The following is a 23896-nucleotide window of genomic DNA, read 5'->3' on the forward strand; positions in this document are numbered from 1 at the left end:
GCACTCTGCAGTGTGACATCTCCTATTGTTGTGGGATTTTTTTTTTTTCTTAAGCTGATTGTACAATGAAACGGGATTGTTTTGTTCTGAACACAGCCACTTTTTATCCAACAAACAATAATGCTCCTAATGAAGGCTGCTCGACAGCTGTAATGGTTCTGCACAAAAGCTGCGGCTCTTGTGCTGCCAGATAGCCCCTGTACACATTTGCACAATAAATGAACTCTGCCCACTTCTATTGTCTTGGGAAATATCTAGGGCTGAGGTTCAACTTGAATTATTTCTGGGAAGTAAACAAAACTGAAAAACTCTGAAATCTATTTGATGTTATGAGGTCTTTGTGGCCGGTTTAATTTTGAGTACAGTCAATTATTGACAAAACAATGTCATTATATGTGCTAATTGCTGCTGCAGTTAACATTTTTAATTGAGTGTAGAGCCACTTGACCCTACAATCAGCCTAACAGAATGAAAATCGCGGCACAAGGGGGTTGCAGTTCTGCTTGGAAACGACTACATGCTGTACACAACACCACTGCCAAATTCACACTGTCGGACACATGGTGTTTGTGTCTGGAATGCTTTTCAGTGCTTTTAATTCCCAGCTCCTTTTCCATTCCAACGCTGTCTTTACAAAGGGGCCATGTTATTGCCTCTTGATTAATTTAGCTCAGCACATTCATATTGGATCTTTAAATGCTTATCAGTGTTGGTGCAATTACATGCTTCATTATGTATGTAATAGTTCTCCACTGTGGCCGTTAATGTGTGCATGTTTATTTCTGACTCTGGTTCATGTTAGGGTTGTGCGTTTTTCCCCAAAGGCTTTATTCTTTGTCTTTTAATTTTTGAGGTTGTCCTTGCTCTGTTGCTAAGGTAACATGAAGAATACTGGGAGCTGTACTGGGCTTTCAGATATCAATTAAACCCAAGGACAGTGCAGCACTGAACGCACATTGGCATATATGGCAAATGGATGGTTTGCGTGTGGGTGTGCATGTGTGTATTCGTTGCATTCATGGGTTTTTCTTTCGTAGGTGTTTTGCATGCCTGGGCTGCACGTGTGTGTGTGTGTGTGTGTGTCTGTCTGTCTGTGTGTGTGTGTGTGTGTGTGTGTGTGTGTGTGGATGTGGATGTGTGTGCGGATGTGTGTGCGTGCCTGTTCCCAGATGTATTCCACTTAGAAATAAAGCAAGCTTTTCCTCTCACCCCTGTGCTGTCACTCAAATCTCTAATTGGCCCACAGTCTCTTGAACACAGCTTTTTGAGCATGATTGTACTCCTGTTTTCTTCTCTCTGCTGTTTTCACTCCACCCTTTGGCTCTGCAGGCTGGCAGGCAGGCAGGAAGGCACCAGCTCACCTATTGTACCGGCCTCCAGGAACACAGCTATGGGCTAAATCAGTGCAGAATGTAAAACACAGATGGCCATTGACTCACAAATGGGTTCATGGAAAATGAGAGAGTCTCCTGTGTCAGACTCTGCTGAATCCACTCTGTAGCAGTAGCTTTTTTTTTTTTTTTTTTTCCCTAATCTCCTCCTTTATTCCTGTGTCTCATCTGTCACTCCAGCCATCCCTCACACTCCCAGCATCCTCTCCTCTCTCACTCCTGCTAGTTGTACTCTCCCAGCCTCTCCTTTCTCACATGCTCTCAGTGCACACACTTCCTCTCCCTCTTCTCTCCACTCTGTCCCTCACTCTTTCTCCATCCTGGCCTCCCTCTCTCTTTTGTCGCCTCAGGCTTCTAGTCGGGGTTAATTAGCATTGAGTTGAGATGTGTTTAATGGTTAATGCGGTTTCTTCCTGCCATACCACTCCCTGCCCTCCCTGCAGATTTAGCATCTATCCACACAGTCTGCCAAGCAACTGCATTAAGACCAAAGCCTCATCTACCTGCCTACCTGCGTACCTGCCTACCTGCCTACCTGCCTACCTGCTTGCTTTTGCAGTCTGTCACTTTCTTTTATCTGCAAAGGATATAGAGCCCCTCCCCAATTTCTCTGTCTCTCTAGGATGCTAGATATAGAGTGAGTGGGAAGGAGCGGTGGAGAGGCTCAGAGAAGGAGAGAGTGAGGTAGTACCATATAATAAGAAACAGGTGAGAGAGAGAGACAGAGGGACATGGGCGAGATGAGAACCACAATATATGGGGAGAGGAGGTGAGAAAGACAATGTGATAGATCTGACAGGAACAGAGCGAGATTGAATACGGGGAAGAGATGAGAGGAGGGGGGGGTTGGGAAGGGAAGGAGCCAGAAGGCAAAGCATAGGAAATGCTGCCAGTACCTGTTATTCGGCTTTCTTTGGGGTGGGGAAGAGAGGGGGCCTTCCATTGCTATGCCACACCACACTGCAGCCAGAGAACAGGCTGAAGTGGAGGGGAGTGGATGTGAAATTTTAATCACCTCTCTCTGTTTGTAATTTTAGTAGCCCCTCAATCAAAATCAAAAAGCACTGCCAGCACTTTCAAGAGCGTTTCTTTGGCAGCCTTTCGCCTGCCTGCTGTTGAAGTATTTAAACTAGAATGGCATCTTGCAACCGGAGCGCAGTGCGAGACACACGTGCATGTGAGTGCGGGTACGTACTATTACATGCATTCTAATATAAACTGCTTGTTAGATGTCGTACGTTTGTGCAGTTGGATTTGAGCGTTACTCTCTCCACATTGTGACAACTACATAAGCAGAGTTTTTACAGATCAATGCTCGGATCAGCCCCCTTATGTATTGTTTCCACCTCTTCCTCTACTGCCATCTGCAGAGGGCAGTAATGCACACGACAGACGTTTGGTGGTGTTTTTTAGTGACGCTAGAGGTGCGGCTCTGGTTGGTTGGTCCATGAAATTTTGTACAGGCATTATTGGTGCCCAGGGGGTTAAAACCTAACTGACTTTAGTGATCCCCTGACTTTTTTTTTTTTTGGTTTTATTTTTGGTTTTGAGTGAAAAGTTTTCCTCATTTTGTAATTGTCAAATTTCTTTGCAAAGTCACCATTTCAGGTTTTCCCATTTTTATGTTATGTTGTTTTGTACTAGTTGTTCTGGTTCATCTGGTAGAGTGCATACCACTTAGGCTGAGTCCTTTCTGCAGCTAGCGGTCCAGGTCTGAGACCAGCCTGGGCCCTTTGCTTCATGTCATCCCTTCTCTCTCTCTTTCTCTCTCTCCCAATCCTTTCCTTTCAATCTTTCACTATCTCTATCACATTAAAAGCAAAAAATTGGCAGAACTTGTGGAAAAGTTGTGCAACACAACATAACATTTGCTGGTAATAATGAGCTGTTAAAGGTAGCAGTCTGCCAATGAAAGGACTACACTACTAAAAGGACTTTGTTCATACACTTGTCAGGCCTTAAGGATATTTACAATGCAGTTTAGGGAGATAAACTAAATGTAAACAAAATCTGATTTATTCATACTTAAAGCTTCCCATGATACTTTAATGCCAGGCTGTGCAGATTTGCCTGATTAGAAACCCAATTTGATCGTACCAACAAATTTTAGAACTGGGCCAAATTTGAACATATTGTCCGCATCCTCCCAGCCATCTGGACGGGTCCATATTCTTTTGTCCTCCTCGCTTTCCATTCAAAGTAGAATTATAGAAAGTAACTGCCTCTCTCTTTCTGCCAAGGGGATTGGAGAATGTCGGTCAGGGGTTCAATATTTACATTTTATATGTGCGATTGTGATCAGTTGAACCTTGAAGTGCGAGCTAGGGGTTAACTCAACATACAAGATTAATACAGTCGTACAGCACAGTGTCTCTTTATTGACTATCCTGGAGTTATATGTCTTGTTTTTACTTTTAAAAGATTAATACTTTATTGATCCTTGAGGGAAAATGTCAGACAGCAGCAAGTAAATATTTTATGACTACATCAGCTGGAAGGCCATCTCCATAAAGATGTCACATGGTTGCATTAAGGCCAATCAGTGGAAAAACAAGAACAGTATTTTATTAGGTGGTTACTGCAGTTTCTAAATCCAAATGTGAAAGTGGTAGTCCATCCACAGTGTCTTCATATTTTACCAATAGTCGTACATAAAGCACGTAAAACAGCAGTAACTGTGCAGCACGTTTGTAAAAGAGCGGTCTCTAAATGTTTTGTGTGGTTTTGTCTGTTTAACAGCCAGGGTACGTGAAGCTGTCCAAGCCAGTGGCCCTGTGGACCCAACAGGATGTGTGCAAGTGGCTGAAGAAACACTGTCCTAATCAGCACCAGATCTACAGCGACTCCTTCAAACAGCACGATATCACAGGTACTTTTTGGCACCCTGCACTTACCTGTGCAGCGGCTGTCATGTATTATGCAGTAGAACAACCAGATCTGCTCCATTACAGCATAGCAAACCTGGTTTTTGTGTTGTAGCTGCTGCAAGGTGATTAGAGGTTGATGCTTGAAGTTGTGTTTGTTTATTTTTGAACAATATTATGCGGAACCGTTCATGATAAAGAATCTCTCTCTTATCAGGTCCAGTAATTTGCTTTGTCATGACTTTGTGTGGTCTATTTAGAGGAATTCATATCGGTGACATTGGTGCAGTGTCATCAACAACTTTTTTCAGCTGGAGTTTACAGTGACACTGGTCGTCTCTTTCTTAGAACTCTGCTGCATTTGCCGTTTCTTGTCTTGATCTCATTCATAACATCCCCGGTGCACCCTGCAACCACTGTCTGCCCCCCTGCGGTCCTGCCACCCGGCCTACCCGTCTGTCCATCCGCTCCTTCGCCGCTAGTCAGCATCACCACTGACAACGGTTGCCACGTCAATCACTCCTCTAACGAGGCTCCTCAAGGTCACCTCGGCGCTAACGACACTCTGGTCCGCATAGCAACAGACGACCATTAATTGCCGTGCACTCTTCCTCTTTGAGCACAACCGATCACATTAATATGTTTATTTGTTGCTGTCGAGGACCTCCTCGATTCAGTGACTGGCTGGCAGGATAAATCGCTTTGGCGGTCATGATGAGTGAATGATGATAATGACTCACGCTCCCGTTTTACCCTTTGATGCATTTTGACTGATGTTTGCATGGTGGGTTTTGAGATTTAGCATCCTCTGTTTAATGGTCTGAAAATATGAATCTTGCTGCTCTGCAGTTCAAGTTTCACACATATCTCATCAGCGGCGCAGAGGTCCAGGAGATAATCCACAGTTCATTGCATGCTCGCTGAACCCTTGCTACACTGTGGATCTATTTTCAAGTCGAACCAATTTGAAAGATTTTATTTTGTTTTCTTTTCATTCGAAGTACAGAACAAGCACCGCTGTGTGTAATACAAGTTGAAGCGTTCTTTTTTTTTTTTTTTTTCTATTGCCGTTTATTAAATTGAGTCTTATGTGCAGAATTAAAAAGGACTCATAGAGGCTACAACTGAAGACGCTCCTCTTATCATATCCGTGCAGTATTTGTTATCACAGAGAAGAGGAATCAAGTCAAGTGCGGCCATCCAGTCATTCATGTGGTGGAAATTTCTCTTGAGGTCCATATCTAATTAAAGAAAATTAATCTAACTTTAGGATTAAATGCCTCAGTGTTCCTGACAAGCGTGATGCATTCAGTTATAGTCTGTAAATAAATTATATTTTCTCTTATTAGTCTTTCAGTGATTAAAACATTAGAACTCAGCTTCCTAATGGTGTATTAACTTAATGGCCTGTGTTTGTTATGAAGGTGTAATGTTTTTTTTTTGTTTTTTGTTTTTTACCAGGATCACACGAGAGGAAAGGGTTAACCAAATGATGCATGCACACTCATGCGCGTACAGTACTCAGCACACATGCTTTCCTACTGGCACAATTAGGAGATAATGACATGCACAAAACCTGCAAGTAATTCAGTTTGTCTTCACATCGAGCATTAATTAACAGAACCCAATTAAAACAGGCCAAGCCACACCAATTGGGCTCACAAGGCAATTTGCATCCCAATCAATCTTTGAAATATTATGCAGATATATATTTTTTTTCTGTTCCTACACCGTGTTAGAATAAACAAGCGGGGAAACAAATGATGAATGGAATATTGTTGTGGAACACAATCAAGCGTAGACAAACAAAACGGTGAGAGAATGAATACATTTACACATGCGTGCAAACATGCATCTGAGGATATCTGTTTGTTCCGTGTGCATGTCGTACATTAGCTGTGACTCTTGAAAATTGGAGAGGTACGTGTACGTTCATGTGTGTCTGCATGAATGGGTCCGATTTTTGCTTTCTTTCGCATTCGATTCTCCAGACTGGTTGACTGTATTTTCCGTCCGTTCCATCCATAACAGAATATTCAGCCCTCTTTTCGGCTGCCAGCGGTACTCAATTTCACTTGTCTTGGCAATGTAGTCATCCCTTCATAAAGTAGCAAATCAATAAACGGTCTCTATTCCAGATCATAATTCAAACAGGCATTTGTGTCCTCCCTCCTTTGACATAAAACAGTGGTGAGGGAAATGCATTTTTACTGCGTATCAGGGCTGGTGCAACATTTTAACGTCGAGTGACTTCAGTATGCAGCAGCTGCCTCCCTGCTAGGGCTCCTGTAACCTCAGCCAAAGAAATCAATGTTTCCCATCCTCCCTCCAGCGCCTACTGCCAAGAAACCCTTTCCTCCTTTCAATCTTCACCTCCCGCCCCCCAACAGAGACAACGCCGAGTTTGACTTTAACACCCAGTTGTCATTAAAAATGCATTAAAGCATATTAAGGCATAATTAGATATTAGTCCCTAATCCGTTGTAATTACAAGGACAAAGCTCTTTTGGTGAGAGAATAGCTTGGCACGATAAATGAGTTAAACACACAATTTCTGATACCTTAGATGTAATCAGCTCAAAAGGTGTGATGACAAAGGTAATCAAAAGCAAGAGGGTGGAAAAAAGGAGGGAAAGAGGTTGAGTCAAGATGAAGTTATATTTCTGAGAGTCAGAGAAGACCATTACATCACACTGTGGAAATTCAGAGCCTCTCTGAAGGCATACAACAGCAGAATTAGATGCAGCTGTAGAGGTTGGCTGCAGGGATGAGTTTAGGAACTTTTGTGTGTTTTGTGTATGTGTGTGTGTGGGGGGGGCAGTATTAAAGAAGTGGGGAACACTAGTAAAATTAGTAAAAATGTGTGAAGACTCGCACTGATAATTGTCAATAGATATCAACAGATAGCTACTATATATCCCAGAGAAGGTCCCCCACCCCTTCTACACTGGAACAAGACACCCACAATGTCTTTTTGCATCTGTCTCTGTAGTTTTTTTCTTTCACTTTGTGGTTGTTTGATTGACTTCCCAACAAGAAATGTCAACAGTCAACTCATCCAGATGCTCCTGTGCCACCCCTCGGCCCCACCCTTGGCTGACTAGGTAACCAGTCATCCAGCCAGCCAGCTGCCTAATTTGGAAATACTGTGGGTTTGATAAAAAACAGAGACATCTGTGCAGTGTGAATTGGGGCCTGAAAATGCATGGAAACTACTCCCACCATGCATCAGTTGTTTTTTTTCTTCTCACACAGGAATACTCAGATAAATGAATAACCAGCCTCATAATATCCACTGATGTATGGTGTCATAAGGCCTGTATTCTGAATAATTAATAGCCTGTAATATTAGTGGTTTAATGAAGGGTGGCCTGTCTCCAGCAGCTCACACTATAGCACCTCAGTTCTTGTAAAGGTTTGTTCGCTCCCACCACCACCACCACCCTCGCCCCATCCACCACCACCACCCCCCCCCACCCCCTCCGGTCGCGATGTCCTCATCCACTGGAAGGTCTCACACTGGGTACAAAATGTATATTTGATGAGCCTAAGAAAAGGATGAAAGGTGACAAATGCTATTTAAAAAAAACCCAAACGAGGCCGCCCAGCAACAGGCCTAAACAGCACTTGAGTGATGAGACAATGAATTCTGCGGGCACCAGACTGCTGTCATAAAAGTGCTGCTGTGTAATAGAGGAACAGACATATATAGTAAACGAGTCAAAGGGACTTACATGGCTTCATATCAGCTCTCGAGCCACATAACAGCTCCACTGGTGGCCATTGTTTTGTGTAATTTCCAAAAGGGGAAATTTAAACAGCTCGTTGCTGATGAGTTGTTTGGGGGACAATTTGATCCACAGACAGAGGGAATTGTGGTTAATGATGCCACTGGCAAGGTGATTATATAGCAACGTGTAACATAAAATTAATTACTGTTCTTCCAATTGGATTTTTTCAAAATGTCGTCCTTGTTTCTCCATATGGAGGGTTTGGAAATTAGTCTTCAGAGATTGTGAATGACACGCAGTAGGGCTGTTAAGTGTGTAGTTATGACTCGTTATATAGAATACATCCATCGTGAACAAATAAAGATACTGTATTCCCATCTTTTATGTTACTCAACTACTGTCTGCCTTTGTCATCACACGAAAAAATAAGAAAAGCCTGAACCTGCCAGTAAGATGACTCTTGATATTCAAGACATTACAGGCCATGTCCCCCAGTGAGCCAGTCGTAATGATGATGGAAAGGAAATTTGAGATTTAGTAGAAATCAACCTGTCTCATCCCCATCATGTCTTCAATATGATTCAGCTGAAAGCGTCTAAAAGATCTCACATGTATTACTAGTGAGGGTCAGCCTCAGTGTTTGCGCATTAGATTATCGTGATCTCTTCCACCTATGACAAGATATTAGCTATCTGCAGTCAGTCAGTAGTAGTTAACTCAGGACGGCTAGTTAGCTCCATGAACCTGATAGTGATTTCAGTAGTCTGTACTAATACTACAGTGTTAGAGTCCCAGTGAGCTGTCGACAGGTTGTTAGCTGTGGCTAACCAACAGAGGTGCAGTATAATGATCAGCAAACTGAAATAGATCAGTAGTGATGAAATCAGCGTGAGGCTACTGCTGCTGTGACAAGTGGAGGGTTTAGGCAGCTTATTATCTGTGTGGGTGTGTATATTTGTGTGTGTGTGTGTTTCTCTCTCTCTCCCTCTATGGCTGCCTGGACTAGCTTTATTACTAAGACTGAACCGTGTTCTCTACCCTATAGGATCATAACTGGCCTCTTCTGCTACAGTGTGGAATAGCATTAGCACACAGGTGCTCAGTGGCTGCAGTAGCCATTTAGCTGGATGGCTACGAGCAACTGGGACAATCAGTCCCATTTACTTTAAGGACTCCAAACTGTGCCATATCACAGTAAATACCTGTGAAGGATACGCCCGGTGCCACTATTTGCTGTGTTTTGTCGTCGTCAGCTAGTTGAATCCGATGCTGTTATCCCGCGTTCTTTCTTGAAGGGGATGCTATTGCATATGGCAGCAAGAAGTACACTCACTATCCAGCGCTCAACACTTACCTCACTTGTTATTCTGTGCTTGACAGAGTGTAGTGCAGGTTTGTGGAGTGCAGTTCGCCAGATGCAGCTCGGTGACATTTATCCCCAGAAGACACACATATGGGCGCACAGCTGTGCGGGAGATTTGAGAATTATGTGTGACTGGTATGGAAGATTTACCTGAGGAGGAGTAATCGTAGAATACATTCTTGCACTGTATCGTCGGCTTCCAGCACAGCTGCCAAAACATGTCAGGGCTGAAAAGAACCATTTTAGAAGTTGTAGGGAGTGGAGGGTTAACTCTCTGGCTTTTTTCTTTTTTACCCATGGCTGCCCCACACACAGTGAAAATTAGCCGTTTTAGCCCCCGAACCTGCTAAATGAAATGGACTCTTGCAGGATCTGTGTCCATGGGTGTATACTTTTGTGTCAGATGGGTCTGCATACTATACAGTGTGTGTGTGTGTGTGTGTGTGTGTGTGTGTGTGTGTGTGTGTGTGTGTGTGTGTGTGTGTGTGTGCATACAGATACACTTTAAGCTCCCATTCATCAAAGCTGTGGTAGCCTGTGCCAGGCTATAGCTGGAGATTAATCTGCCTCAGCCCAACGCTGCTGCTCACCCCCCACTCATTAATCTAATTCCCAGCGACAATGTGTTTGTGTGCACATCAGTGTGTTTCTGTAAAGCACGCGTGTATAAAGTGTACCCATATTTGGTTTGTGTGTAAAAATGCATTCAGAACAATATAGCTTGTCATACATTATTTAGTATAGCAACAATAGAACTCTGCTAAAATACAGACTCGTGGATATGAACAGCAAAGAGATGGAGGAAGCCCGTGCTGTATGTGAAGTAGAGAAATATTCAGTGAACAGAGAAAGCAGGAGCAGCTCATCTTCCTGGCATTTTGGATCCACTCACCCCCCCGTCCCCACCCTTACAGAAAGAGGGGAGGAAATTATTTACCTCACTCCAGGAGGGCAGATAAGTATGGTAGTCAACAAGCTGAGTGAAGAAGCAGTGAGATAGGAGAGAGAGAGAAGGAAGCAGGGGAGGCTTGAGAGACAGAGGGAGGGTGTATTCTGGTGTGTACAGGGGAAAACAGACAAGCGCGTAGGTTGGTTTGCTATAGGAAGAACAGTAGATTATTACCCGCTTGTTTTTAGTCACATTTTCAATTTGTGCGTAAAAAAAAAATATCTACAAAATTAGAAAGAACATTTTTGGGAGAGTTGACACACATGGTCATTCTACCTTAAAACCCCCAGAATAATGTATAAAAAGAGCAGAGGTCAGGGGTATACATATCCAGTCCAGATGGTGGCCTTGAACCATATCACTCTTTCCTCTTTCACCATAGTTTAGCGATATGCAAAAAAAACCCAAAACATATTGCAATTATTTTGACGGATATTGCGATATGAGTCGTGATTTTAGTGGGAATGGTCATTTTTCCATTTCCTTTTTCCTGAAAAAAAATATATATAAATGATGATAATGTGACTTTTTCTGGGGTCTGCACAAAACAACATCTATAGAATATGATTTGTAGGCTGAGGCATCTCTGTAGCACCACAATGCTTCATTTACGGTATGTTGTGACACATGACACTTGGCCACATTGCGATTTCATTAATATTGGGATTATATGTTCAGCCATTGTTAATAGCAGGAAGTATAGAAACTTTAAACGCAGACTTGCCTAAATTTAAGATCCTGAGGCTGTTGCATGCTTCTCACTCAAGGCTCGACAAATACACCAACCCAGCACATTTGAAAACCTCTTGAAATGTGAAACATCGCAGTCTGCAGCCGCACCGACATCCTTGTTGATGATTGGTTCGTTGGTTTGTGGGACTCCCTCTCTACCATCTCCTTCCAAAACTCAGGATAACCAATGTAGTTATAAAGACAAGATACATAGGGAGAATATCAAGTTTTCCTTCTTTTTTCTTCTCGTGTGTTTTTTGTAGATTCGTCCACAGCACCCACTGCAGTGTCCGGGAGCAACGGCAGCTCCCACACAAACGTGTGCGCAGTTTACACGCATGTATTTACAAAGGAGATTGCACGCAGGTTTCCACTGGGAGCTTAAGTTTCCTGTAGGGGAACAATCTTCTTCTTCAATCTTGGTTTGCCTCTGTATAAATAAAATCAATGTTGGCACCAGCACTAAGCTTATCGTCCAAGATGGTTACCAAATATTTATACTGCTGGACTGCAGTCACGGGCCCCCTTTTAAATGACTGTAGGAGCAAGAGAATCGTGTAATCCTGTCACGCCTTGGTGAACTGTTCACACGTAGGTTGTTGATGGAAACACATACTGATTCACATTTTATTTTGCAGAGGTATCAGAAATTTGCTTAAATTTGTCAAGCATGATGAGGAAGAGGAGAGGAGAGGAGAGGATGATGAATCCAACCACTCCTCTGGTAAAAGAAGCTGTTATGGCAGAACCACAGATAGAGTAAGTGAATAGAGTTGAAAAAAGCCAGTAATTATACACATGCCCACATTAAGTTCCCTGTTGCTAAGTGAGAAAGTGACAACGCTGTCGCTGTGAGTGTGTGCAGTATATGTTTTGGGTCAGGAGTTAATGATTTTCTGCTATGTCTCCTTTGTATAATTTTGCATCGACCTGCCAAATGAGGCTGTGCACTATCATAGTGCTGTAAGTGTATAGAACTAGCCATGCAGCAAAAGACCAAGCTGACATTGTTTGCGGTGCCTTCTTCCAGCAAATTCACTATTTTTCACACTTTGAGATGTTTCAACTTTTATGCAAGTGTCTCTCCCTCACTTACCTCATGTATTTCCCCTTGATCAATTTCTGTCTGTCCTGTCCTCCTCCTCCTCCTCCTCCTCCTCATCCTCCTCCTCTCCTCATGGCCATGGTACACTGCTCAGTGTATTAATTGTGGTTTGAAAAATTCCCAGCTGAGGCTTGGTGGGATTGTCGATGCCAATGACTCAGAACTGCAGGGCAAGAGAGTGAAAGCTTGGACTCCTTACAGAAGCTGTTCCACCCTGCTGATACTGCCTCGCCGAGCGGAAGAAGCGGCACGTTGGCACCCACCACCGAGAACTGGCAGTTTGTTCGGAGCCAGATATCAGACCTGATTTATTAAAATCTCAATGGCAACTTTAGTGAATTAAACATTCACGCTAAATGGTTTTCATGACCAGTCCTTAATCGTAACCGGAAGGTTTCATGAACCCTAATTTTCTGTTTGGGGTCCTGGAGAGTCATTAAAGACTCCAAAAACATACCCAACATTGTTTTTATCACCTTTATACCTCATGACTTTTATTCTAGTTGCATATACATTTAAAAGAGCTGTTTGTAAGTTTCAGCTATTCCTACATAGCCAGCGTTAGCATTAACAGCTGTTTACTTACCAGACTTCGCAAGTTCAACATCAAACTTTATTCCGTTATTTACCGGGAGCTGTCTCCAGCAGTTGAAAACGACGCCAGTGTTAACTCTTGTCCCCGTCGCGTCTTTCTTAGCTGGTTAGCATGCGCTGGTCCGTCTCGTCACTTTCCAAATGCGACTCACTGTTGCCTCCGGTCTTCCATGAAGACGTAGTGCTCAGAGGGCGCATTCTTGTCTTGTAAACGCAACCATGGCCGAAGCTCTTGTCGAGCAACAGTCTCCACCACCCACTCCCGTCAACAAACCACTTTCGGCGGCAGATAAAATGTACAATTAGCCCCCTTAAGTCCATTTGACATTTGAATTCTCCATTTTTCAAAACAGGATACAACTCCCTTTGGATATGTTTGTGGGAACAGTGTCTAAGCTTCAGGCCTCTGGCGGGGTGTTTCCCATCGCAGTGTTTGACTGACATTTGAGGGAGGATTGTTTGGAGACTTGCTGTCAAACCACTGATGTATGTCATAGCCCTGTACAGCCTGCAAATGTTCATATAAGACATTTTTTCCCCTTTTTCAACAAGCCCACATACCTTTGGTTATTATATTTAGTTATTTAAGACATCTGTTACAACACTCATCATTTTGTAAAGGACCCATTGTGCTGTCAAGTTTGTGTCAAGTGGAGGCCTGCAAGATACAAGCTTCAACTAGGACAGTGGAAGCTAGTTAGCCTAGCTTGCAAACGTTAGTAGTGATTCCTGTTGAAACCCTATGGTTCATTTTTTTTCAGTACCTGCTGAGGCGTTAACAGCTCCTGTGCTCTCAGTGTCGTGTTCCTCACAGCAACACATTAGTCCATGATTTGTAGCGTGTCATGGAGTAACTAACTTGTGAAGTCACAGAGTATACATGAGTCAAAACAAACACCAAGGATTTATTCACTGAGCTAATGACACGTTTCAGTTTGTATAGAAAATTATACATTATTTCTTCTTGGATTCTCAGGAACACCAGCTGTAAAACATGGTTAAGTAAACAAAGAATTTAATATGCTTTACATGTGTCATTGGTGTTGACAGTACTTTTCACACAGCACTACCCCTCCCAAACCCAGAATAAGCTGATTTACATTTCTATTATTGAGGTTAAAACATTTTTTTTCTTAAGTACAAACATAAGTGTCTCTGTGCAGGAGAACATACTGTACATTTATTTGTCTGTGAATTACTTATTAGCAAACAAAGGTCATTCACAGTTTCACAAATAACACATCATAATGATGAATGGGCTGCTCTAACTTAATTTTACTCCACTAAAACTTTTGAAATACTATGTGCACTGTGTTCACTAATGCCAATTAGGAGAGACCTCCATACATTTGTATTTATATATTTTCTACAAAGAGCACTGTCCTTTACTGCCATGTGTTAGCCTGAGATGCAAAACCCAGGGCTGAAAGAAGCCATCAAACACTTGGTGCAGGAAAGAGTTAATTTATGTGAACGCATGGTTAAAACTAAAAGCGACCGAGAGCCCCCAACACCTAACGTCACCACTTTATCAGCTCATCACTGCATTGTTCAGAGAGAGTTTAAGGTCAGGAAAGGTCAGAAGAAAAGAAAAAAAAAAATATCTGAAGGAAAAAAATTGGTAGTTTTTGCAATTATGATTAAAGCCAAAGTCAACACAACACACCGATTGAAAGAAATGCTCTCCCTCCGTGTCAACATGTGAACATCTCAATAAAAAATCTCAAAAAACTTTGTTGTCATTCTTGTTTTTTGTAATATACACATTAGCAAAGATGCTGTGTGAATCATCTGTTAATCTGGTTAGAGAGCTGTGTTCTGTCTCTTGTATCTGCTGTTATTTAAGATAGACATCACTGAAGCAGAGAAAGAGTGAACCTCTGTTTCCATGCCGATCTATCTTTGGTTACATGATGAGGTGCCAAGTGATGGTTGGTCAATATTTATAGACTCATGACAGCATGCTTTATGTGCATGTCAGTTTTCTGTCAATTCTGTATGTCCCCCATCTTCTCCCCAACTTTCCGCCCTCTGGCCCGCCTTTTATTCATCAGTCCACTTTCTCTCTCCACCTCGCTAATCTTTGTCTTTCCCTCTTGCCATTTAATACGCTTCCCTCACTTCTGAGCCTTTATGACTCTACTTAGCTCTCCAGTGTTTATGTAATGCATTTTGAGCGCCATTTTGCGTCGAAGCATCTTAATCATCATGTTTGGCATTTTACCCCCATCTGGCCGCAGCACCGAGCAAAGAGCTTCTATTGTTAAGGCAGGAGAAACTGGCACAACACAGTCAACGTTACAACACTAGCACTTAAGGGTACTTAGCTTTCCCAACTACTCCCTTTTGTGCCGTGGTAGCAAAGTGGTAGTGTGGGGCTCGGCATGTCCTAACCATTTAAAATAGATCATCCCAACAAGTGAAGAGACATGAAATTATGAAGTATGCCTTACTCTCGATTGTTGTTTTTCTAAAAGAGGCATTAAATAAGAGCAAGAGAACCCATTTAATGTATGGAAATTCAATTTCAGTCTGGCATCATAATGAATGAAGCTTCATGTTTGTTCATTTTAATGATCTGACCGTAAACAGACACAGATGAGACGGAAAAAAGGAGGAAAAGTAAGAGGGAGAAGAATGCGACAGGCTTGTTCGGCTGTCAACCAATCAGAACCCGTTTCTGCCATCAGGGCAAGGCAGCGAAAGGAGCTGTCGGGGTCCAACCCAATGCCTAGTAATTACCCTGAATTATCATCCTATCTGCTTACCATCCCACGTTACAAAGGCACTCATAACAAGCATTAATAATTACGCCATACTCTACTCATGTTTTATCAGTAGCCCAAATCCCCTTCATAGAAACTGATTGAATGATTAAATTATGGATTTTACACAAGGATTTGCAATTAAGGAAACTGTGGGGGAATTTGCTCAAGGGATATACAGTACTGATATTCCTGTGAAACATGTTGTGTTTTTAGAGCACTATGCTTCACACTGAGTTGTGCTTAGCTTAATAGAAGTTTCAGAGTAGTTGGTGGTCACATAATGGTGAAAGACACATAAAACAGTTTGATTTTATGTAGCTTTAATCTTCTGGCATTTTATTTGGGTGCATGTTTCCTCACCCTGCTCCTCCACTGACGTGAATGCTTTATCTGCAACCTTTTAGAGTGTCTCCAGCAGAGCATGCTGAATTCCCACTGGCCTCCTGCTCCTTCTGTCCCTTAACCTTCAACCTTGTTTTTTTTTTTGTTTGTTTTTATTTTTCATGCAGGGCGGGCTCTGATGAGATTGACAGACAGAAAGCTGGAAAGAATGGGTATCATGCAGGAAGCCCAGAGGCAGCACATCCTGCAGCAGGTCCTGCAGCTTCGTGTCCGGGAGGAAGTCAGGACCCTTCAACTTCTCACACAAGGTAAGACTTTTTTCAGCCTTGAAACTTTGTCCAGCATAAAAATGTACTCACATTCTGCACATATTTCACCCTAATACTGTGAATCATATCTGGCATATAATTTGTTCACACAAGCTTCACAACACTCCAGATTTTCAGAGCACATACTGTATCTGTATCTCTCCCGGGTAAAGATTATTTACAAGGAGACTGACATCTTGCATTCTGATAAATATTCAAATCATTTACTGTCAAGTATTTATGCACATACCATCTGTAGTCATGGCCATCACTGCATGTTTTAAAGCCTGCAGCCTGGTAAACATGATGACTTCTCATTATCGAAGGCCACATTTACTTCTCAGTGTGATATAGAGCCATCGTGTTAGAATAGCCTGCATAATTAACTGGCGCAGCTTTAAGGCCTGGTTGCAGCAGAGGTTAAAAAGGCAAAAAATTGAAAAGGTGAAATTGGTGACCTATGACATGTAAATTTGTGCCATTGACCAATACCACGCTGTTTTCACAGCGAGGGGACGGAGAGCAACAGAGGGAGCTATTGTAGCTTATTATCTGTGTTGCACCATCAACTTCCATTTAGTAACTTGTATTTTCTGTCAGAGTAAAAGATGTCCCAAGAAAAGTTTTTGAAAAAATGTTGTCAACTCACCGCTTACTGTCTCATTAGAGACCGAGCTATGCTATCTAGCTGACAAGTGTGCTGAGAAACCATTGACAAGCTTGTTAGCTTAGCGAACTTTAGTTTTCTTCGTTGATAACAATTTATTGAATGAAATGGTTTGAGTGAGAGTGAACAAAATGCCAGATGGAATTAAACAGTACTGTAGAGGGAAAACCAAGAGAATCTTTGTGACTGATTAGTGCCAGCTTGTCAGGGCCGGCTGGCAAATTGATGGTTTGCTCACATGGCTACAGCATTTCACCATAGCTTTACCAGCAGTCACCAAACATCCAGCCTCACCTATTTTGTGTGAGCAAGCAAATGTATCTTTCTGCTGCTTTAAAGGTTGCCTGTTTTTGTAAGTTATGCTTACAGTCACTGTTATTTACCAGAATGCATTCTGGGAGCTCTGTGCATGCTGAATGCATTTCTTCCCTCATAGAACATTTGCAGAGCTGATATTTGGAAAAACAAATTTGAAGCCTACACCATTTCCATATGTCTTTTTCATCCTCGCCTTTGCTTGTTCATTGCAACTGTGCTTGTGATGTCAGTGGAATAGTGCGAAACCAGCACTGTGTAGCCCGTGGTGTCACATGCATGGAAATTTGTGTGTGTGTGTGTATGTGTGTGTGTGTGTGTGTTTATGTGCATTGTCGTGCAAAACATTGCACCATACTGCAAGTAGTGGTCAGGAAACTCCCCAGGCTACTTTTAAGATTGACAGCTTTGCTTACCTGCACAGGTTGGGCAGTGATAAGCTTCGGGTAAAGTTGTTTCATATCACATTTTAGGATAACTGTAGAGTGTTTACAGTCTACCTGATGTTTGCAAGGCACTTACCTCAACCATATGCGTTGGTTGTCCATTCACTCCAACGCATGCACCAGAATAATCAGGGCTGATGCGCTGACAGAAGAACAAATACCTTCGCTATTGCAAGCAATATGTTGACACTGTTAATAGTCTAAAAACGGAAACACAGTCAGTTTAATTATAAGCAGATATTAATACTTTAGCACGCTTGGGAGAAAGATCTCCACAGAAATACTGTAGAGTTCTCTCAATCCACAATGCATTATTAAGATATGACTTTCCAGCAAAAAATTAGCTTTGAAAGTATTAGACTAACTGTTGAAACCACCATCTATTACACTAATAAAGTCTGTCCAATATCAACAGAGGATTTTCCGCACAGTCTTCATAATTCACTCAGGTTAACGTCCTCTAGTTGCAAGAAATCAATAATAACCTCAACTGTTACCTCAGAAATATTCAGCAGAGAAACACAAAGGGTATTAGATAGTAAATATTTGTAGCTATTGGTAGCTCAAGTATTCTTATCACGAACCCACTCTAATAACTATGGCAAATAAGTTTAATATTGCAAGAATATCAAGAATGTATAGAATAGTTCTAAACTGTAATGCAAGTTATAATAACCAAATAATTTGACTCTAATTAATACATTTATCATTTTCAGTGTAATCTAAGAATACATGAATGTGCTTATTAAAGTCAGGTACAGTAAGTATAAATCCACACGATTCATACATGATACTACACAGTCATGTAACTGGTTAACATTATTGCCCCTATTTAATTTGACCTTTCGCCAAAGACACATGTAACGTGCTCCCACTACATTCACCTATCCACTATCCATGATGTATGTAATTTATATATACAACCAAACACACACATACACATTCACTTTCTCTCTTTATTAGCTTTTCCTATGGACTCCATGGCACCCTGCAGTTTCCCACTTTAACCTCATTTCTTTGCTTTCTCCACAAAGCACTTCTCACTTTTGCACAATGCATCATCTTGTTTCATAACAACAACCAGACGCTGTTATTTTCCATCCTCTGCCTGGCTTGCTCCTCACGCCATGATTCTCAGCTTCCCTTGTCTCTTCCTCATCAATTCCAGCAGCTGCCCTCCTCCATCACCGCCACACCAGCAGCACTCCGCATCACCACCGCCGCCGCCATCAGCACCCGTCTGCCCACAGACTCTCAAACAGGGCTCTGCCGCAGGGGCCGAGAAACTAAATTCTAGGAATCTGTGTCACTCCTTGAAGTTCTTGGAAAACATTTTGAGTGTAATAAAGCAGCTTCTATCACCCGCCGCTGTTTTGGTATCTTAGCAAGTGGAAAATAGAGAGTGAAAGGCACCGAGAGTTTAGCTGAGTGATGACACTTCGCTAAGGGCTACTCTCAGCCTCCCATCCCTTTTCTTCATCATGTTTTTGTCACATCTTCCACACCTCCTCTCCTCTCCTCCCCTTTCCTCCCCTCTCCTCTCCTCTCCTCTCCTCTCCTCCCCTCTCCTCTCCTCTCCTCTCCTCTCCTCTCCTCTGTATTGATGGGAAGCGACAGCCCACCAACCTTAGCAGGATGCAGCCTGTTAGTGGAGCCTCTGTGGGCATCAGGGAGGAAGGACAGTGGGACAGAAAAAAATGAAATATGGTGTATGTGAGGAAATACATGAAAAAATTCATGAGAATCGTCACAGGAAGTAAATAACAAATTTATAGGAGTAAAGATAGGAATAATTAACATACGTTTTTATTTGATATTGGTGATTATTATTATTATTGTTGTTATTGTTGTTGTTGTTATTATTATTATTATTATTATCATAACCATTGTTTATAGTTTCTTGTATGAACCGTATCCGTGGAATGAATGCATGTGATGGAATGGTGAGGAAGTGGGATAGTTCAGGGGGAGAAGGAAACAGAAGTATTTTAAGTCTCCTAAGCTGTCGCTCCTGGAGATGCTTTTGGCAGGGAGAGAAAACATTGGAAGGTGAAGACATGGTGGAGTATTTCTAGGCCCAGGGCGCACTTCCTTGAGCTGCTGCTATAGATGAATACAGCTGTAACCAGTAGGAAGTTGAGCCACAGAGAGAGAGAGAGAGAGAGAGAGAGAGACAGGGAGAGGGAGAGAGAGAAATGAAGTGAGAAGGTGGCGGTGAGTGGTGATGAGATGATGAAGAAAAAAAAGAGGAGGAGGAAGAATGGTGAGAAGAGTAGGGAGAGAGGGAGACATTAGGTGACAAGAAGGTAGGATAGAGAGAGAGAGAGAGAGAGAGAGAGGTGGTGATAAGATAGAGAAAAGGGAGAGTGAGAAGTGTGAGAAAGAGAGGAGGTGAGAAAAGGAAACCCTCCCTCCAAAATCTGATGGAAGACAAATACAACTCTATATCTATAAAAAATCTATATGTAGATTATCTATCTATATATATATACACGTATCGATATATAAATTAATAAAAGCCAAATGAGTTGGAAGAGCGTTTCTGGTAAGGTGTGAAACTGAGGAGCAAAGTGGGGAATATGACATGAGTTGTTTTACTGAGAGAATAAGTGATGTGGAAATGTAGATGATCCTATATTTAGCATGACAGCAGATAAACACACCTCTGAATTACTGCACACTGATTGTTATAGGTCTAACGTTGTGTTTGTTGACGACCATTTACACCAGTTGAAGAGACAGTCGATCGGATCAGATCAGAGCTTCAAAGACCGGATACAGAGCGGTGATGTTGTCTTCCTTCACAGCTGGGAAGCCACTGCGCTCCATGAAAAAAAAAAAAGGCAAAAAAAAAAAAAAGAATGGCGGGAAAAAAAAGAAAAGAATAGAAAAGTAGTTGAAATCGGCACAGCTTGACAGGTTGTTGTTGTAAGTTTCACTAAAAATAACGATTTTAGCAGAGGGTTGCAGGACTCACAACTGTAAGGGAGAAATTAAATAACCCACCCTACCAATAGGAAATCGGCTAACATGAACACAAAGAGGCAATTCAGTCTGATTTTCAGGATGGTGCGTTCACACTAACAGAAAACAGCAAATTCAAGTTGTAGGGGAATGGAAAACAAGCAGATATCTTAGTAAAATAATAAAGAATATACTTATACTGTTTATACTAAAACCTGTTCCTAAGCCAGTTTGAAATAAAGACCTGGTGCTTCCTGCAGTTAAAGTAAAAGCCCTGGACACTACTTCAAATTTACAGTGTATAAGTCTTTGTTAGACAGAGAGAGATAGATAGAGAGAGAGAGAGAGAGAGAGAGAGATCCACTATCTATAAAGAGAGAGGTTGCAGGAGAGAGCACTAGAGCGAGCAAGGTTCACAATAGAGAAAAAGGCGAGAGAGCAGACAAGAGGGAGCGAGGTGTTGTAATTACTGCAGTGCACCCAGACAGAATTAGCTAGACGGACAGTGATTAACCTTTAAGGCTTGCTGGGCCATGGGAGGGAAATAATTAGATTTCCTCTCTCTCTCTCTCTCTCTCTCTCTCTCTCTCTCTCTCTCTCTCTCTCTCTCTCTGTCTCTCTCTCCCTCTCCCTTTGCCACGGGGACGGTGGAGAGTGGAGACTCATTGCTTACAGTCAACAGAAACAGAATGAGGCACTCCAAATAGAAAGCGATACCCAACACCGGCCTAAGAGTGTCAAGAGTGCAGCCTGTGCAGCTAACGCCAGGTTTAGACTGCACGACATAAGCCCGTGTATATAGTATACATGAGCGGACGACAACCAATGCCGCATCTGGGAGGCCTCATGACGTCCCAACACAAAGACGAACGTGTCGGAATTACAACAACTTCCACGAACTTGACACTTGACAACTTGAGTGATGGTGACCAGTGGGAACACAGAGCGCTCAACTGTAAGCATGGTGAAGCAAATGAGGAATGATGATGTTATCTGTGTTTACATCCTTCTCATGACATAACGCAAGTGGTGAAAGACAGCGAGTACCAACGTATCATTTGCAGAGTTAAGACGGCAAGAATTCATGACTCAATAATCGTCTAATTTGACGCAGACATAAATCTGACAAAAATATTGTGTCGCCGGGCCCGGCATAACGTGGTTTCGGTCGGCAGGGCAACAGGGCTGGTTTCACGTGACTCAGGTTTAGTAAGATTTGACAGGGATAAAACAGGTGATCCTGAAAGGTTCAAACACCGGGTCAAACTGAGTAATGACGCTCTCAAGATGAGACTACTCTGGCAGGTACTAGACAACAGAACATTTGTAATGAGGTTCAAGGATATTGAAAAGCAGCAGCGAAAGAAAATGATGCATTCATGACGTTCTCAAAGCCGCAGAATTTTACCAAAAAGACAAATGTGTCTTTTCGTGTCAATAATGGCACAAAGTGAATGAGCTGAATAAATGTGCCAAGCAGTCCAGCAAACACGGGTCACTCAAAGGTGAAATCATGAAATATGATAAAGCTGAACTCCCTTGCTGGGGTGTAAACACCTTGGCAGTGAGAGTTTAAGGTTAAGTTTAATTTCTTTTGCACAACAGTAACTCATTGAATGTGAAGGTGAAAGGAAAAAAAAATTGTACATGTTCCTTATAATATTATTATAATAAACTGGCATTCAACTTGGCTTATTTTGTTACAAATTCCACCAACATTATAAAGGATTTGGAAGAATTTAATTGGTTCACACAGGTTAGGGGGCTTGATATGACATTTAATGTCTAATGAAAGTAAATGGAAAGTACCCCTACGGCAAGGTTAGTTAAGTGCATGTTACTTTTAATTATCTGTATTACAAAAGACAGGTACAATGTATTCATGTAGGAATTTCATGCACCCGTACATCAAGTTGAGCCTTTTTTTTTTTTTTTTTTTTTTTTTTTTTTTTTTTTTTTTTATTCACTCCGCTGCGTTCATACATATATAAATGTCATTGCTGTCAGGTGAAAACACTTTTTTTCTCCTAAATGGCATGGAATGAAAAATGGAGTCAAATATAAATCTGTTCTCTCTACAATGGTGAAATGTCTCGACAACCTCAACTTTCCAATTTCCAATGAAATACAACAGAATTATAGCCTTGCATTCTGCTTCATTACCATACATATATCTAACTGACATCTAAAAAGTCCGATTCACTCTCTTAAAATGAGAGAATCAGCAGAACTGGAGTCGTATGGTTCTCATTTGAAAACAGTATGGACATCATGTGATTAAAAAGAAATTGTCAGTTGGACTGCATTTGTCAAGTACAGCTGTCCTGCTGCCCGGTTCAGTCAGGAGGAAATGAAAACAAAAGATAAAATCAACAGAAAAAAAAGCTTTTATAAAATGTCAACACATTAAAAAAAAAAATATGAAAAGTACATAGAAGAAAACCAATAAAACAGAGTTTCATGAGGTGATCTTGAATGCGGTAGAGGTTTCGTTGGACTGACAGCTCTTCAGTTCACTGTTTTTCTTGTAAATGTCTTCGTCTGAGACAGAGGAGCTCATTGTACAGTTTATATTTAGCCTTCATATTTGTATCCATAGAAACAAACGAAGACCTCTCTGTACCTGAGACAAAATGTAGAGGGCAGGGTGGAAAAAGAAAAGCATCTGTCTTTCATCCGGCAAATTAAAGTGAGTAATGGCTTCATATTAACCCCCTCTGACATCTTAAAAAGTCATACCCCGACAAAATGGAGAACAGGGAATGAGAATGTTGTGATTAATCAGGTTGTTTTCTTGATAATGGCATTTAACCGTCCAAATAGTTGTGAGTAAAAGCCTCTAGTGACTGCACTGAATCTCTCTGAATTAACTCTAATACAAAGATTGGAAGCCTTTGAGCTGTCACGTTTCTCCTCTCCTCAAAAAAAAAAAAAAAAAAAAAAACCTCTTCTTCTGTATTCAATTTCATGCTTATAACCATTTCAGAATTTTCAATAACAGCCCTATGCCAGTAAATATGCTATTACTGGCTTGTGAAATCATCACTCTTAAAAGAAACTTGAATTACACAGCTGACAGAGCTCTATGAAAGTGGTTTTCTGAGTACATAGTGCTAATCTGTGAATGTAGACACAGGCTCGCTGTTTATGCTTCATTTGCTGTAACAGAGTCTCATTTAAATGAGAAGATGAAGACAACTTTGAAGGAAATTAGACATAGATGCTTCGCAGTTACATTTCCCTTCGATTTGTCCACTTGTGCTTGTTATTGTCCACCAGAATTAGAACATTTGTTATAAGTTGTTGTGAAGTTTATTAGCCTTTTTTTTCTTTTCTTACTATGTTAACATTAAAGGT

The 23896-nt window shown here is 41.7% G+C and overlaps 1 protein-coding gene and 1 long non-coding RNA gene across 7 annotated transcripts in view; one reads left to right on the top strand and one right to left on the bottom strand.

Annotated features, from left to right (window-relative positions):
• LOC147817808 (uncharacterized) overlaps positions 1-23896 on the bottom strand; it is a 251195-nt gene that overhangs the window by 25197 nt on the left and 202102 nt on the right. The window lies entirely within an intron of this gene.
• The window catches only part of samd12 (sterile alpha motif domain containing 12), a 101321-nt gene that overhangs the window by 24446 nt on the left and 52979 nt on the right, over positions 1-23896 (top strand). For 3 of the 6 annotated variants that reach the window (XM_023429087.2, XM_023429085.2, XM_023429089.2), the window contains exons 3-5: positions 4131-4260; positions 16007-16147; positions 18744-18938. In XM_023429087.2, the coding sequence (XP_023284855.1) occupies positions 4131-4260; positions 16007-16147; positions 18744-18865 (393 nt within the window). In that variant the 3' untranslated portion in view covers positions 18866-18938. Of the gene's footprint in view, positions 1-4130; positions 4261-16006; positions 16148-18743; positions 18939-23896 lie in introns of those variants that run through there. The other 3 variants (XM_023429090.2, XM_023429088.2, XM_023429086.2) reach the window with 2 other exon arrangements.

Source organism: Seriola lalandi, unplaced genomic scaffold, assembly GCF_002814215.2.
Source record: "Seriola lalandi dorsalis isolate HSWRI2012SDOR001 ecotype SW California unplaced genomic scaffold, Sedor1 jcf7180002054887, whole genome shotgun sequence".
In the NCBI taxonomy this organism is placed as follows: domain Eukaryota; kingdom Metazoa; phylum Chordata; class Actinopteri; order Carangiformes; family Carangidae; genus Seriola; species Seriola lalandi.